General features: G+C 43.9%; 2 protein-coding genes across 3 annotated transcripts; both read right to left on the minus strand.

Moving 5' to 3' along the window:
- Window positions 1-7: 7 nt before the first annotated feature.
- Window positions 8-8,181, minus strand: LOC119124908 (centrosomal protein of 290 kDa-like). Of its 2 annotated transcripts, XM_037255286.1 has the most exons (32): window positions 8,062-8,181; window positions 7,670-7,747; window positions 7,347-7,404; window positions 7,239-7,285; window positions 7,030-7,164; window positions 6,759-6,812; window positions 6,453-6,599; window positions 6,204-6,386; window positions 6,058-6,147; window positions 5,700-5,822; window positions 5,487-5,610; window positions 5,210-5,394; window positions 4,898-5,060; window positions 4,724-4,824; window positions 4,593-4,659; window positions 4,240-4,403; window positions 4,091-4,166; window positions 3,884-3,996; window positions 3,635-3,808; window positions 3,394-3,540; window positions 3,123-3,230; window positions 2,806-3,005; window positions 2,531-2,744; window positions 2,285-2,422; window positions 1,947-2,159; window positions 1,727-1,869; window positions 1,555-1,653; window positions 792-960; window positions 581-658; window positions 442-503; window positions 286-359; window positions 8-213 (listed from the first exon to the last, which is right to left on the minus strand). In XM_037255286.1, the coding sequence occupies exons 1-32, from the start codon at window positions 8,152-8,154 to the stop codon at window positions 188-190; spliced, it is 3,846 nt and encodes a 1,281-aa protein (XP_037111181.1). In that variant the 5' UTR covers window positions 8,155-8,181; the 3' UTR covers window positions 8-187. The 2 variants fall into 2 exon arrangements, with proteins under 2 accessions (XP_037111181.1, XP_037111180.1); XM_037255285.1 differs by having other exon boundaries at window positions 8-359.
- Window positions 8,182-10,331: 2,150 nt separating this feature from the next.
- On the minus strand, window positions 10,332-12,306 carry c6h12orf29 (chromosome 6 C12orf29 homolog). The gene is made up of 7 exons (XM_037255099.1): window positions 12,089-12,306; window positions 11,840-11,957; window positions 11,657-11,752; window positions 11,318-11,434; window positions 11,039-11,239; window positions 10,764-10,933; window positions 10,332-10,682 (listed from the first exon to the last, which is right to left on the minus strand). The coding sequence occupies exons 1-7, from the start codon at window positions 12,176-12,178 to the stop codon at window positions 10,494-10,496; spliced, it is 981 nt and encodes a 326-aa protein (XP_037110994.1). The 5' UTR covers window positions 12,179-12,306; the 3' UTR covers window positions 10,332-10,493.
- Between the last annotated feature and the right edge of the window lie 269 nt (window positions 12,307-12,575).

The following is a 12,575-nucleotide window of genomic DNA, read 5'->3' on the forward strand; positions in this document are numbered from 1 at the left end:
ATAACCGAAAATGACCAATACATCATTTTATTGGTGCATAAAAATACTCAAGACCACTGTTCATACTTAAAAAAAAGAAGCATTACATTTTCCCTCTGCTATCATGGGAATGCTTTGAATGGGACATAGTAAGTATGACAGAACAATGAAATGCCTTGTGTCACTTTCAAAGTTGCTTTTCTCAGTTTCAGCTGCCGGCTTGGGACTTGGCTCCTAATTAGGTCAAACAAGTTAGAATTTTTCCAAGAATTGAATATACCAGTATTGCGCGTGCGGGAGCGTCACCTCTGTTAGGGATCTCTTTATTTAGATCGATGTCTGGCTTTTGGTCCAATTCCATCTTATCTTTCCTCAGCTCTCTAGTGACACAAATGTATCAAAGTAAAGCCTAAATTTGTCTGACTTATTTTCCTAGAAAACCACCCGCACTAATTTTCATACTTGATTTCCTTGTTGAGATCTGTTTCTGCCCCCACGTTGTCACCAGAGATAAACGTATCTGCCTGGAAAAAAAAAACACACACCACTCAGCACACTATTCAAATACCTCACCAGTGTACACAATGTTACTTCCACATACTTCACGTGTATGACAAAGACGTTCAGCATTGTCATTCTTCAGTACACTGCACATTTCCTCCAGGTCTCCAACTTTACGCTGTGAAACAAAAAGAAAACCTTGGAGCGAGTCGCAAATATTCACATCACAATTCGTACGAATCGTGTTGAATCGTATCTGGATTGAGTTTTATGGTATTGTGAGTGTTTAGTTTTTGTGTGGTTATGTGAACCTTGAATCTCGGCAGGTCTATGTTGGCTTGCGCGAGCTGGAGGCGCAGCTCCAGATTCTCAGAGGCCAGCTTGAGGTTTTCTTTCTGGAAGTCAGCATCACTTTGCCAGGGCGTCAAGGCGTCTTTCTTTGCCGCCTGATGCAGACGTGATGATCCAAATGCGCCAAGACTTGGGAATGAAAACAAAACAAATCACAAGAGGAGTTGGAGAAGACTTGGACATGTGCTTTTCTAAAGATCAGTCTCTCCTCCAAGGATTGGTTCTTCTCCTCGGTTAACTCGGCATTCACAATCTGCAAGATTACCTCCTTGGTAATTATGATTGATTCATAATTCAATCAACAGTCAGCATTTCAGTCGAGAGGCACCCTGCCAGAAAACAGTAAAAGAACTGAAATGGGCAAGAGTAGCACCCTCTAGTGGACAAGCTGCGCATTGACAGTCACTGAGTATTTCACAGCCCAATTTTATAGAGTAGGGATGTACTTTTGATCTGAAAAAAAAATGGGAACAAAGCCCTTTTCCGCTAACACAGATGATTGCCAATGTGTCAAAATCCCCACTATATAGTGCCAACTACTGCCGAGAACTTACTCAATTTCCGATTTGTTTTTGCCCTAAGGCCGAGAACTCGTTTCCTTAAACTAAGGCAAGTCTGGTCTGACCTCTCTGTGTGTTATTTCCATGTTTCCCCCCCTGCTATGGGGTTTCAATGGCAATTCTACTTGGCCTCTTGTTCAAAGAGAGCTGGAACAACACATACTTGGTGGAAATCAACTGAGTCTCCTTCTCTACTATTTGATCAGCTGTCACTCCGCTCGCCTTGGTCTTCTTCTGCGTTAGGTTTTTCTCTTGCTCCAGCCTGCATCAACACAGTTAACATGTTTCAAAAAAAAAAAAGTGACGTGTTGCTGTCAAAATGTTGGCACACTGACTTGGCATAGAGATCTTTGATAGACATGAGCTGCCTTGACAGGAATAAGTTCTCGTGTTCCTTGTCCTTCAGAAGTTGCTTCACCTTGTCCAACCTGGACCGCCATTTCTTCGCCTCTTCCCACTGCACTACTTTTTCTTTGCTCTGTAAAAAGAAATTGCCTTCATCACAGTTGGAAGCAAATAGTAAATGTGTCTGAATTGTCACACTCCTTTCACAACCTGCGCGGGGTCAACACGGGTCTTCAGTTGCTTCTCCAGCTCCTGCAACTCTTGTTCTTTCTCCTCCAGTTGAGTGCGAAGCGCTTTCTGAGCGATGAGGCCCTTTTGAAGCCTCTTGTTCAAGTTGTCCACCTGAGCCCTCAGTTTGTTGTCGTTCTTCCTGCACGAATTGTTTGCCGCTTCCAGTTGCTCGCTCAGCTCCTGCACGCGATCCTGCGTAAGAGGATTGCACAATCATTTCATAATTGGAGAACACATCCACCTTGGTGAACGAGAAGATTTGACAGGTATATTGAAAATGTCAGCCAGGCCAATTTGGTGACATTTTGGAAGCTCACCTTCAGGTCTTTGGTGTGCTTGTCAAGCAACTTCTGAATGTTGAGTTTCTCCTGGGTCTGTGCGGTGTTCGCCAAGACTTGTTGTTCTGCGGCAGTCGTCATCTGGGCCCGCATTCCAATCAGAACGCGGCTGAGAGCCTGAGGAAGAGAACATTACGAGAGCGAGCTTCAAATCCATGTTTGACTCGAATTTGGCCCGAATGAAAATACACCTCCGAGCCAACGTAATTAAAAACACAACGTGACCTTGATCTGTTTCTCTTTGTGGACCAGTTGCAGCTTGAGGCGTTCAGCCGTGTTCTTCAGGATGTTGCTCGGTGACTTGACATTGGCCTCCTTTTGTGTCTCCAGCTCGTTCTGGAGGGAGTCGATTTCCTTTTTCAAAGTTGCTATTTGGCTGGTCTGGTCTTTGGTCTCAAAGATCACGTCTTCCAACTCTGCCGCGTGTGACCTCTTCAGCCTGAGCCAAATTGAACAGGTTTGCACGTGGAGGCCAGCTGCGAGAAGAGAAGGACAATCACCTGGATATCTCGTCGGCGTGTTTCTTGGCTTGTGTTTCCGTGGCAGCCCTGTGTCGCTCCGACTCAGCGGTGGCCATCTTCAGCTTCCTGTTAATAGAAGCGAGCAGGACGTCTTGTTCGGCCACCATATGCTCCAACTCGCCCACCCGATCCAGATGTTTGGCCGTCGAGGTGCCGATGCCGGGATTCTTCATCGCTTCCTGCGAAAAGGAACCAAACAAAACAAAAAAAACACAGAAGGCTGCTTTTGAATATTTAAGGGGGTTTGGATGGACGACTGCAGTTATTTTGAGGAATATTCATGGTTCCAAAAGTACCGCTGCTTGCCGTTTGAAACGATCCAGGGCCATGTTGTTGGTGGCGTCCAACTTCTGATACAACATCTTCATCTCCTCGGCGTGTGCCTTTATCAACTCTTCTTGATCCTGACATCAACAAAGTTAGAAGGCCATTCGAAAGGAATTCGAAAAGTTTAGAAAATGCTTACAAAATTCATTGCAAAAAGAAAAATCACGAAAAGTGATGAAACAATTGCGACCTTGAACGCAGCCTGACGAGTCGCGCCGGTACCATTTGTGTCAGGTGTACCTTCCCCACTTGAGTCAGCTGATTCTGGTACTTTTTGATCACGTCTTCTTTATTGTTGAGCCGACTTTGGAGATCTTTCACGCTCTTGTGTGCCAGGTTTAGGGCAGCCTGGCCGTCCGTCTCGTGGTTGGACTTCTCCTTTAGTTTCTGCATGCAATGCAATATCACGTCAAAGCCAAAAGATATTATTCTACTACTTCAAAAAGTGTCATTGCATGTGAGCGGGATGGGAACGTGGTACCTCCTCCAAACATCCGCATGTTTCCGTCAACTCTCGAAGCCTCTGCTCCTGATTGTCCACCTTCCTCCTGGTCCTCTTGCTCTCCTGCTCGGCCTTCATTTTCTCCTGGAGGATCTTCGTGTGTTCCTCTTGGAGGCTGGCCACCATTTCAGTGGCATAGACCTTCAGGTTGTGCTAAGAAGGAATAGCCGGAGGTGAAAAATCATCATTTTCCATGCAGCATCGTCCTATTTTCGCCATCTTGCTTACATTGGCCAGTCTTTTCAGACTGGGGATGTTTGTGTTGTCTTTGGCCTTCAAGGCCCGGAGGACGTCTTTAAGCGCGGCCTCCACGTCTCCTTTCTCCCCGGAGAGCTGCTCCACTTTAAAAGCGACACACATAGAAGACTTGTATCATAGCTGAAAAGGTAAGACGGTAAATGGGATCAATGGAACCAAAATGGAGTTGAGGTTTACGTTTAAACTGGAACTGGGACTTGTTAAGTTCCGCCTCCCTCTTCGATATCGTCACCACTTCTTCACCAGGTTCAACCTGACAATACAAGGATGTATATTATATTTCTTTTTGTTTTTATAGAAGAGGATTTTTCTTTCAAAGCACCAACCTTGGCTAGGGGCTCTTCGTGCGAGCGCGCCTTGCTGTTTCCATCAGGAGTCGGTGGCGAGATGGTTTCGCCAGGAATTGGTGGCAAGCTGATCCGAGAAGGATTTGGTGGCCATTTTACACAGCGTATAACAATGTCCTCCTCCGACATGGACAGCGGCAGCCCTGAAAAAGAGACACGTGCGGTCAAAATGCGCTTACAAAGCACAAAAACTCTCAAAACTTAATTGAACAATTACATCTCGCAACGGAGACCATTACCGGTTACAATTGCTTGACTAGGGAAGCTATTTGAGGGAGTCGCTTATTAGTTTTAATTGGAAGCACCATGCACCCGAGATGGATGGTCATTACCTTTCTGCTTGGCTAGTTGTCGGACTTGTTTCTTCATCTCCAGCCGTTCCTCCTCGAGACGTTCAATCTGAACGGGAAGTTATGTTCACCAGAAAGAAAAGAGAACAGGATGAAGTTTGGATCGTGCATACCTCCTTGGTAAGGACTTGATTTTCAGCTTTGTACTGCCACCGTTGAATGCCTTTGGCTCTCCTGAACTCGCTCAGGTCAACTTGCTGGCTGGGTTGGTAGCCTTTGTAAAGAAACAAGAGTCACAAGAGTTGCCTGATTGTTGACGCCGTAATGTGATCACAAACAAACTTCACCCAGTCTTTCTCGGAAGTCTTCGTTTTCTTCCGCGAGCCGCTCGATTGTTATGTACGCTTGGTTGTTCTCTTTGGTCACGGCCTCCAACTCCAACTCTCTCCTTCGGATTTGGATTTGACACTCCTTGATCTCGCCGATGGCTTCTTCCAGGCCGTAAATGCCCTGAAATACAGAGAAGGAACCTCTCTCTCATGAGGCACCACTGAGAACCTTTGTCTTGAGCTTTTCACAGAAGTGCGGAAGCGATTGGACACACTGTGACCGAGACGGCATCACATGAATGACTTCGATGCGTGTTGTCATCGGCTTACACGCTCAAAATCTTTCAGGCGCTTGGAGACCTCTATGAGCTCTCGGTCTTTTTCCTCGGTGTGAGCTTCGGCTCGTTCCAAAGCCTGCTCCGCTTCTGCTGCTCTCATCTCGGCAGCGTCCCACTTGGACGCGAGCTCCTCCATCTTTCTCTGCTGGACCAGTTCTTGAGCGTCCAGGAAGACACCTATGGATGTTGTTCTGAGCACTAAATTCACTTCAAGAATCACTTTCTCTCTTTGTTTGTGTTTGTTGTGTTCAGTATGTCGAGCGACTCACCTTCGCGTCCCTTTTTGGGCATCTTCAGACTTTCCATGAGTAGTGTCTGCGTCTTCATTTCCTCTGTATACTGCTCCACTTGCTCTCTCAGGCTCTCGATCTGTCTGTCTCGTTCCTCTACAGCCTGCAGAGCGTTCGTTCGCCAACGTTTGTCTTCATGAAGAAGATTGGCGGCAAGTTCAGGAGAGGATAAAAGGCAGTGCCCTAGCGTACCTGCTCCAAGGCAAGATTGTTGTTTCTGTCCATGTCCAACTGGGCTAAACGCAACTTCTGCTGAAGGTCACGGATGATCTGCTGGTAGACCAAAATCTCCTCATCCTTTTCAGACAACACTTTCTGTGAAGAACAGTAAACTCATCCATGATACACAACATCCATGCAGGTGAACATATGGTTGCTTTTGTCACAGGAGCAAAGTTTTCTTTTGACCTTTTGGAATGAACTTGTTAGAGGTCATCACCAAGTTCATGTTCAGCTGGTTGAATATCGGTTGATAAAATGGCCGCTTCAAATCAAAATGGCTGACTTACTGTGTGTGTCTTTTGTTGTTGTTTTTTTGTTCACCACCAACCTTCCATTCATCAACTTTAGCATCCACTTCTGCCATGATGGGGTCGTCCTCTTCCGTCATTTCGCTCATCTTCTGCGTCAGTTCTCTGACCTACAGGGGAACGCGTGTCAGCGACATAAAAACGTGGATAAAACGATTTTGTTTACCTGCTGCTCGGCACGATCTCTCTCTTTCCTCAGCTGGTCCGTCTCAGAGTCGCACTGGTGGACGGCCATCTTGATCTGGTTGTACTCGTCGCTCATCTTCTCCATCTCCTTGGTTGACACCAACACACACTCCTGCATGCGGAGGTTGTCCGCTTTCAGCCGCGAGATTTCGTCCTCTGTTTGCTAAAAAAAAATATCAACGTAAGTCTGATGACCGATATGAAGACAAAGAAGGGGTGAGCGGAGTACCTGAAGGTCGTCCAGGCACTGGGAGAGCTGGCGGGTGGCCGAGATGAGCTTTCTCTGAGTCTCAGCCTTATCCTCTTTGGACATGTCTGACTCTTTAAGCTCCAACTCTCCGTGATAAAAGTCCACATCCTGCCGGAGCTGCGTGTTCTAACCCAAGACAGATTTACCTCTAGATGAGATCATGGCATATGACGATTCCACAAGACTTTAAATTAAAGTCATAAAAGATGTTTGGAGCAGAGTTAAGACATTTGAATCCTGTAATTTCTTTTTGTTGGATCATGAAGTTGTGTGATTGGTCAGTACCTCTCTTCTCAACATCTTCACATCGTCTTCTGCACCTTCCGCACGCAACAATAGCTGGAGAAGAGACAAAGGAAAAAGGGAATTGAGATTTAAATAAAGGTTCTATGATTAGGTTAATTATTTCTATTGTTTGCTATTGTGGAAAAAAAAAAAACTAAATTCAAAAACACACGGGAGCTTTTTTGTTATTTTGACCATTTTGCATTTCCTGCTAATAAATCCTCTGAATGACAATACGACTATTTGAAATGTGTATATGATGCTGTCGTACCTTCTCCGTCGTCTTCTTCTCTTTTTTGACTTCCTTCTTCAGCTGGTTGACCATCTCCTCCTTGCGCACCAGCTGGGCCTTCAGCTGCCGCATCTCGTTCCTCAGAAAGCTGTTCTCTGGGCCGCTGCCGGCGTACTTGCGTGTCATATAGAGCGGCAACATACGAATGATAAAAATGTCAGAGATATGAGCGTCCTCTAGAGACTCACCGTTAGTTCTTCCTCCAATCTGGACACTTTGGCGATAAGCGCATTTTCTACACGGCACAGAAAAGTCATGAGAACCAATGCTTGGAATTTGATTCAGAAGATACAAACCATTTTTCTCTTGTTCTTCAACTAACTGCTCGGCCAAAGTCGCTTCCTGATGTTTCATCTGAGGAGATATAAACAAGACTGCTATTGTGCAGCATTTGAAATACATGCTATGGTTCTACGACTTTTTATACCCACAAAAATCTATATATTAAAAATATGGTCCCTCTATATTGTGGATTTCCACTTATGGTTAGACACTTCCTTTTCGTGTGTCTGAGGTGAAACAACAAGGCCTGGCGTAAATCAACGGATGAAATCCACTATTTTAATGAAGTGTGAATGAAGTGGACACGCAAGAGATAAGAGCATATGAAGTAGAAGACCTTGAGCAGGGATTGAAACACTCGCAGTATGTGGACAACATCCTTCTGAGCTGGGTGCTCCACCTCCCACTTTTTTGGCTGCAACACAAACACAATAAACACACAAAAGGAAAAAATCACATTTCATGCTTCCAGTGACCCGATCAAATGTTTCACTTAAACTTGCGAATGATTTTTAACGCCAGCAGCCATGTCAAAATATGACGAGTGGGGAAGATGATGTACAGGTTATGGTGACCTTTAAGGAACATGCGCTGAGAAAAATCAGCAAGGAAGTACAGTGGTACTTCATGTTTTCTAGCTCACAGCTGCACGCACCTTGAAGTAATAGCAAACACGTGCGGGGTCACAAATTCACAACTTGATGCCCAAGTCAATCTGCGTCTAGTTACCGACGTGAGAAGGTTGATGACACTGTCCAGTTCACCCTTGTAACATTCATGGAGGGTCGCCGGGTCCAACTTCTTCACATCGTTCCACTCCATTGCATCTTGAGCCTTAAAATGGGGAATAAATGGAAATAAAATGGATTAAATTAGATTTTTATATTCTATTTCATCAAATGATTTAGCACACTAAGCATATTTTCAACAAAACATGTAGGTGCTTGACTTGCGTTAATGTGGCTTTGTCTTTATGACATCATGCAGCTGGTAAAATTGATGTCATTGCTCTGAAATGTGGGGGGGAAAGATGGTTTGATATTTATATATTTTTGGTTATTAGCTTGGTCATACAGTAAATTAAATTGATCAAGTCAAGGTTTTCATGTCATATGGCGCTTAGTCTTTTGTTTAGCCTAGCTGCCTTAAGCTAGCTACAGTAGTAAAACCCTTACACAAAATCAATACCTTTAATATGACACATTTTATAAATTGTTTTATCAACTCTTATGTTTTGTAAAGTGACTATTTAATATAACGTTATCCATTCAAAGGCTGTACGATATCTACCTGTTCAGTAACAATTTCTAGCAAAAGTGACTGGCACAAATTTATACACTGCGCACGAACGACACTATATGAACCATATAGCTATTTTTAAATCTTTTTTATTATTATTATTGTGTTTTAATCGTGATTCACCATGCGTGAACTTACGGTCTGGCTCCTTGCGAGGTTGTTACTCGAGAAATCAAGTTGGTGAACTCCTTAAAATGACGCATCGCTAATTACAGTAATGGAAGTTAACAGCTGATCTGCTGCTAACGTTTAAATGCTTAACGTAAATTATACTACACTAAAGTAAAGAAAAGTAATACAATGAGTTTAAGTTGTCCTGTTACCACTAAGTTTGCAACTTAATTTAAGTGTATTTCAAATCAAATTCCCACTTCACAATGCATGGAAAGGCTAACTAACAGTCCATAAAACATTTATTTGTAATCGAGAATAACAGCACTGTATTGCATAATAAATTGCATACTAAAACCCGCAAATATAAACACACAACTTGTTTTTTAATCGTAAATACTGTACTGTATTACTATAATATTTATAGGATGTGACAATGGGTGTCAAAGTCAAGGCCCTGGGGCCAGATACGGCCCACTACAGCATTTAATGTGGCCCGTGAACGCAAATTGCGTATCGATTGTTTCAATACTAAATTGCGAATCATCTTCACTTTAAAAATAGATATTGCTAGCAATCTTTGTAACCATTCATCCTTTTCAAATATTACAACATATATATATATATACACAAAATGTACATATAGACGTTTTGGGGTTATCAATTTGTCACAGGTTTTCAAGCATTTGGTTCTGTCCAACATTTATAAATTCCGACAATTTTCCAACTTGTCAAACCAATGTGGTACACTTTAACATCACCTGTGTGTCAAATTAGTGAGCTATGCCTGTCAAATAATCATCAAACATCTTTTCCTAGGCAGGCTCAAGGGAGCCGCTCCAAGTTGACCTCAAAAAAGAAACAACGGTGATTTACAACAGCTCCGAATCTGGCAAATGCAGTTAGAATTTATCGGCAGATTGAGGGAGTTTATCTTCATTTGAGGGCAAGGTAAAATGAAAATCTATTCCAGCAAGAGCTGCGTGTTGAGAGATGATATCCAGAGTGGAGTACAGTGAAGAGGAAGTGAATCACATTGAGAAGCTGATGTTTACTCTAAGAGCAATACTGTTCGTGAACATCAACCATGAATTGGGGAAAAAATGAATATAATACAAGATTCATATTGCATGGGCCAATGTTGCGAAATCTATATTTCTTTTCCGATATATCGTGAAGCCCTAGTCGCAAACATTGTAGTCATGCACAAAGCAGAATACTTGTAGGTTTTGCTGCAGCAGACTGAAAGTACCGTAATTTTCGGACTATAAGTCGCGGTTTTTTTTCATAGTTTGGGTGGGGGGGCGACTTATACTCAGGAGCGACTTATATACATATATATGGTTTTTTTTCACTTTTTTGGGCATTTTATGGCTGGTGCGACTTATACTCCGGTGCGACTTATAGTCCGAAAATTACGGTAGTCACTCCACAATGTTGTGTATGTCCGTGGTTACGTTCCAGCAACTTCAGTCCGGTCTTCCTCTGTTCCTACATTCTGTGGATATAGCATCTTTATTGTGTTAGCGTTCCAAAATAAACCAATCCGACAAAGTTGTGTGTGTTTACAATGAAGCAAGCAACCTGTCTTATTTGTTGGGCTCAATCTACCGTATACGTATTTATTCCTGGCAGCCAGGTTGGACAAAAATACATACTGTATTTGATTTGTTTGTAATGCTAGGCTTGTTGAAAGCTAAATGAAGAGCGTGAATGCTTGTCTGCGTTTGAATATGTTGTGGACTTTGGATTCACAAGTCAAAGTGGATGTCACGTAGGCGGCTGAAACAGCGTCCATTGAGGTGGGACATTGACACAAACAGACTCTTGCTACCGTCGCCGGCTGCGACCGTTGTCCCACCTACGTGGACCACCACCGACTTGTTGCCCAAGTAAGTGTCCTCTGCTGGCCACTCCAGGCCCAGGTGGTGGCGGTGAACCTGCCGAGACAAATAATATCCTCGGAATATGTCGACGAGCAATCACAGCTTGCGTCGTAGCTGCTCGTTGCGCCGCCTCACCTTAAAGAGCGAGCCGTCGCCGCAATGCCACACAATACCCTCCACTAGGCCCTCGTCGCTGCTGCGGAACCACGAGTAGAGCTGCTGGAAGTCCACCGGTGGCGGGTTTTGGACGCGGACGCTCCCGTGGGATACCAGCAAGTGGATGGGTTGCTTCTTGCTTCCCAGGCCTGTCACAACATGGTCATGAATTAAAATGGTTGTCATGAAAAAAGGTGGTCATAAATCCATCCAAAATGATATAAAACATGTAATTAATGGTACAAAACGACTACCATAAGGGTTTCCATTGATGTTGGTCCCGATAAGCTCCAGAGTTTGTTCTTGGAGGTCTGTTAGCGGCACAGCGGCTATTTCCAACGTGTCGTAGTCGTTGGTGGCAACAGGACGGAGCAGCAGCACAGTCCCCACGCCATAATCCACCACGGACGAGTGCCAACAGTACTGCTTGATGCCATCTTCTACCGGAACCCAACCTGGACAACGTGTTGATGTTTTGTGTAAATCTCAGCTTTTAATGCCTTTTTTGTAGCTGTTCCATAACATCAGCAGACCTGGAATGTGTCCATGTTCATCGGGGACAGGCTGACCGTTGTGATGTTTGACCCGGTGAGCCGGGATCCACGTGTCCGGCACCGTTTTAAAGTCCTCTTCTAGATTCCACGTAAAACCTGGAAGAAAACCCACAATCAAATTTCTAAACAGACGTGCAATCTACGAGCTACCACAAAATCTTAGTACAACTTCTGTCCAAATCAGCAATCATGCATGACTGGACTGCAGAAAAGCGGTCATGGATCAACAACAACCTGTCAATAACGGGGATTGACAAAAAGTAATGTTTCCAAGAGATTCCAGCATTAGCGTTGGCTTATGGCATTCAGTATAATTACCTTTGGTGCTCCTGTGAGAGTATTGGTATTTCTTGAATCTCTTCTCTGCTTGTTTATTGGCTTTCCTGTCCAGTCGAGCCCAGAGGTGCAGTTTCCCTGAAAGGGCGAAGTGGGAGGAAAAAAAAGAGATCTTTCACCACAACTGGACCGAAATTGATTCGGGTTTTCATCAGGATTTGTTACCTTTGTAGTGTGTAACATAGCAACAGGTGCCGTCCAGTTTCTCTGTGGCCAGTGCGCTGTTTATGTCTGCTTCCACTACAGCGGGGTTTAACATAGTAGTGGCGACCATGTTGAATGGCTAAAAAATATATGACAATCACTGACTCAACAAGCCGACATTTTCTTTTCTTTTTTTACCTCCGTGTGATATTATTTTGCAGCGCTCAATCAAACGTCAACATCGGCTAACACATCGTCATGCACACTCACTTGGCAGTCACGTTTTCTGGACGGTTCATCTTTGACTTCCGTCATAAAAACACAAGATACTTTCTGCTGGACTGAGCCAAGACGTCGCATATTGCCACCCGTGCCCAGAAAATTAATACAAATATGGAATTATATTGTAATACATTAGAATATCGGGAGGGGAGTGAGTCTTTGTATTTTGATTGAAAGCCAGCGCGAGTCGTATTTCCGGGCACGTGACGTCCTCATCTTCTTCGACGATTCGTAGTGCTGTTCGGTGTTACGTCATTTTTTGTTGTCGCGTCACAGGCGAACGAAGACCTACGCAAATGTGTATTTTTTAATTTAGAAGAAAAAACTTAAGCAATCGTATTTTATTATGCTCCAGTGTTAGAGGGAAAATAATGGTTGCATTTATTATTTTGTGTGACATGTATTTCCGGACACGTGATACACGTTCACAGGGTCTCCGCCCCCTCAAATTCAATTTAAGCAATTTAAGCAATCT

Source organism: Syngnathus acus, chromosome 6, assembly GCF_901709675.1.
Source record: "Syngnathus acus chromosome 6, fSynAcu1.2, whole genome shotgun sequence".
Taxonomy (NCBI): Eukaryota; Metazoa; Chordata; class Actinopteri; order Syngnathiformes; family Syngnathidae; genus Syngnathus; species Syngnathus acus.